This window comes from Branchiostoma floridae, chromosome 7 (assembly GCF_000003815.2).
Source record: "Branchiostoma floridae strain S238N-H82 chromosome 7, Bfl_VNyyK, whole genome shotgun sequence".
Classification (NCBI taxonomy): Eukaryota; Metazoa; Chordata; class Leptocardii; order Amphioxiformes; family Branchiostomatidae; genus Branchiostoma; species Branchiostoma floridae.
The window spans coordinates 17,465,483-17,467,630 of NC_049985.1; the positions used below are offsets into that span (position 1 = coordinate 17,465,483).

At 48.4% G+C, this 2,148-nt stretch overlaps 1 protein-coding gene across 1 annotated transcript in view; it reads right to left on the reverse strand.

Annotated features, from left to right (window-relative positions):
* LOC118419914 (progressive ankylosis protein homolog) overlaps nucleotides 1-2,148 on the reverse strand; it is a 16,535-nt gene that overhangs the window by 1,626 nt on the left and 12,761 nt on the right. Inside the window, exon 9 of the mRNA XM_035826577.1 lies at nucleotides 155-278. Within this exon, the coding sequence (XP_035682470.1) occupies nucleotides 155-278 (124 nt within the window). The remainder of the gene's footprint in view (nucleotides 1-154; nucleotides 279-2,148) is intronic.

Here is a 2,148-nt window from a genome sequence, read left to right on the forward strand (position 1 = left end):
CTTCTATTATAGAGAGATATTATTCGGCCTAGTCCCAATAACAATAACCTTTCCCTGTAACGTGCCAGTTGGAGTTTGGGATTCAAATCTCGGATCTCTATAATACCAGGGTAGGAAAGAAGCATTATACACTCTGTTATATGCACATACTTACCCGACTTTGGGGAAAACTATGAGAGACACGACCAGCGCGATCACCCTGAGCACACAGCTGAGAGAGAGGATCCAGGTCCGCTTATACACCATCAGCCAACTGGTCAGGTGTGCACGGATGGCCACTGTAAAACACACATGTACACCATCAGCCAACTGTGCAGATGGCCACTGTAAAACACACATGTACACCATCAGCCAGCTGGTCAGGTGTGCACGGATGGCCACTGTAAAACACACATGTACAACATCAGCCAACTGGTCAGGTGTGCACGGATGGCAACTGTAAAACACACATGTACACCATCAGCTAACTGTGCAGATGGCCACTGCAAAACACACATGTACACCATCAACCAACTGGTCAGGTGTGCACGGATGAACACTGCAAAACACACATGTACACCATCAGCTAACTGGTAAGGTGTGCACGGATGGCCACTGTAAACACACATGTACACCATCAGCCAACTGTGTGCAGATGGCCACTGTAAAACACACATGTACACCATCAGCCAACTGGTCAGGTGTGCACGGATGGCAACTGCAAAACACACATGTACACCATCAGCCAGCTGGTCAGGTGTGCACGGATGGCCACTGTAAAACACACATGTACACCATCAGCCAACTGGTCAGGTGTGCACGGATGGCCACTGTAAAACAGACATGTACACCACCAACCAACTGGTCAGGTGTGCACGGATGGCAACTGCAAAACACACATGTACACCATCAGCCAGCTGGTCAGGTGTGCACGGATGGCCACTGTAAAACACACATGTACACCATCAGCCAACTGGTCAGGTGTGCACGGATGGCCACTGTAAAACACACATGTACACCATCAGCCAACTGGTCAGGTGTGCACGGATGGCAACTGTAAAACACACATGTACACCATCAGCTAACTGTGCAGATGACCACTGCAAAACACACATGTACACCATCAACCAACTGGTCAGGTGTGCACGGATGAACACTGCAAAACACACATGTACACCATCAGCTAACTGGTAAGGTGTGCACGGATGGCCACTGTAAACACACATGTACACCATCAGCCAACTGTGTGCAGATGGCCACTGTAAAACACACATGTACACCATCAGCCAACTGGTCAGGTGTGCACGGATGGCCACTGTAAACACACATGTACACCATCAGCCCACTGGTCAGGTGTGCACGGATGGCAACTGTAAAACACACATGTACACCATCAGCCCACTGGTCAGGTGTGCACGGATGGGCACTGCAAAACACACATGTACACCATCAGCCAACTGTGTGCAGATGGACACTGCAAAACACACATGTACACCATCAGCCAACTAGCCAGGTGCGCGCGAATAGACACTAAAATACACATATGTGCACCATCAGCAACACGGATGGACACTGCAAAACACACATGTGCACCATCAGCCTAGACCGATGGACACTGCAACATACATACATACATAATTCATCCGGTTTTACACCGGTGAGGTACAGTCCGAAGCACAAGATTTCCAGAATGATCTGTCCTTCATGGCTGACACTAAACTTGACCCTGACAGTCCAATGTCTCTTTCTATCATTGTCTTTAAGGTGATGTATGGTCGGCCAACTCTGCGCCTTCCTTCTGGTAGCCAGTCCATTAGTCTCCCTGCAGGCTCATTCCCACGAACCACGTGCCCTGCCAGGGCGAGTCGGCGCTGCCTCACCACAGATGAAATGGCTGGGAGTGGGCCGTATAGTTGCTTGTTGGTTAAACAGTCTTTCCATGAAACATTATACACCTTTCTCAACATTTTCGTATAAGTACCATCCAATTTTTTGCTCTGTGCTGCTGTCATAGTCCATGACTCACAACTATACAGTAGAATGGACTCAGTACATGCTTTAAACACTTTGGTTTTTGTGTGCTTACTGATGGGTGCTTTCCATATCTTTTGTAAGGAATGGAGAGAACTCCAGGCTTGAGCAATCCTACATTCCATATCCTCTCAGAAT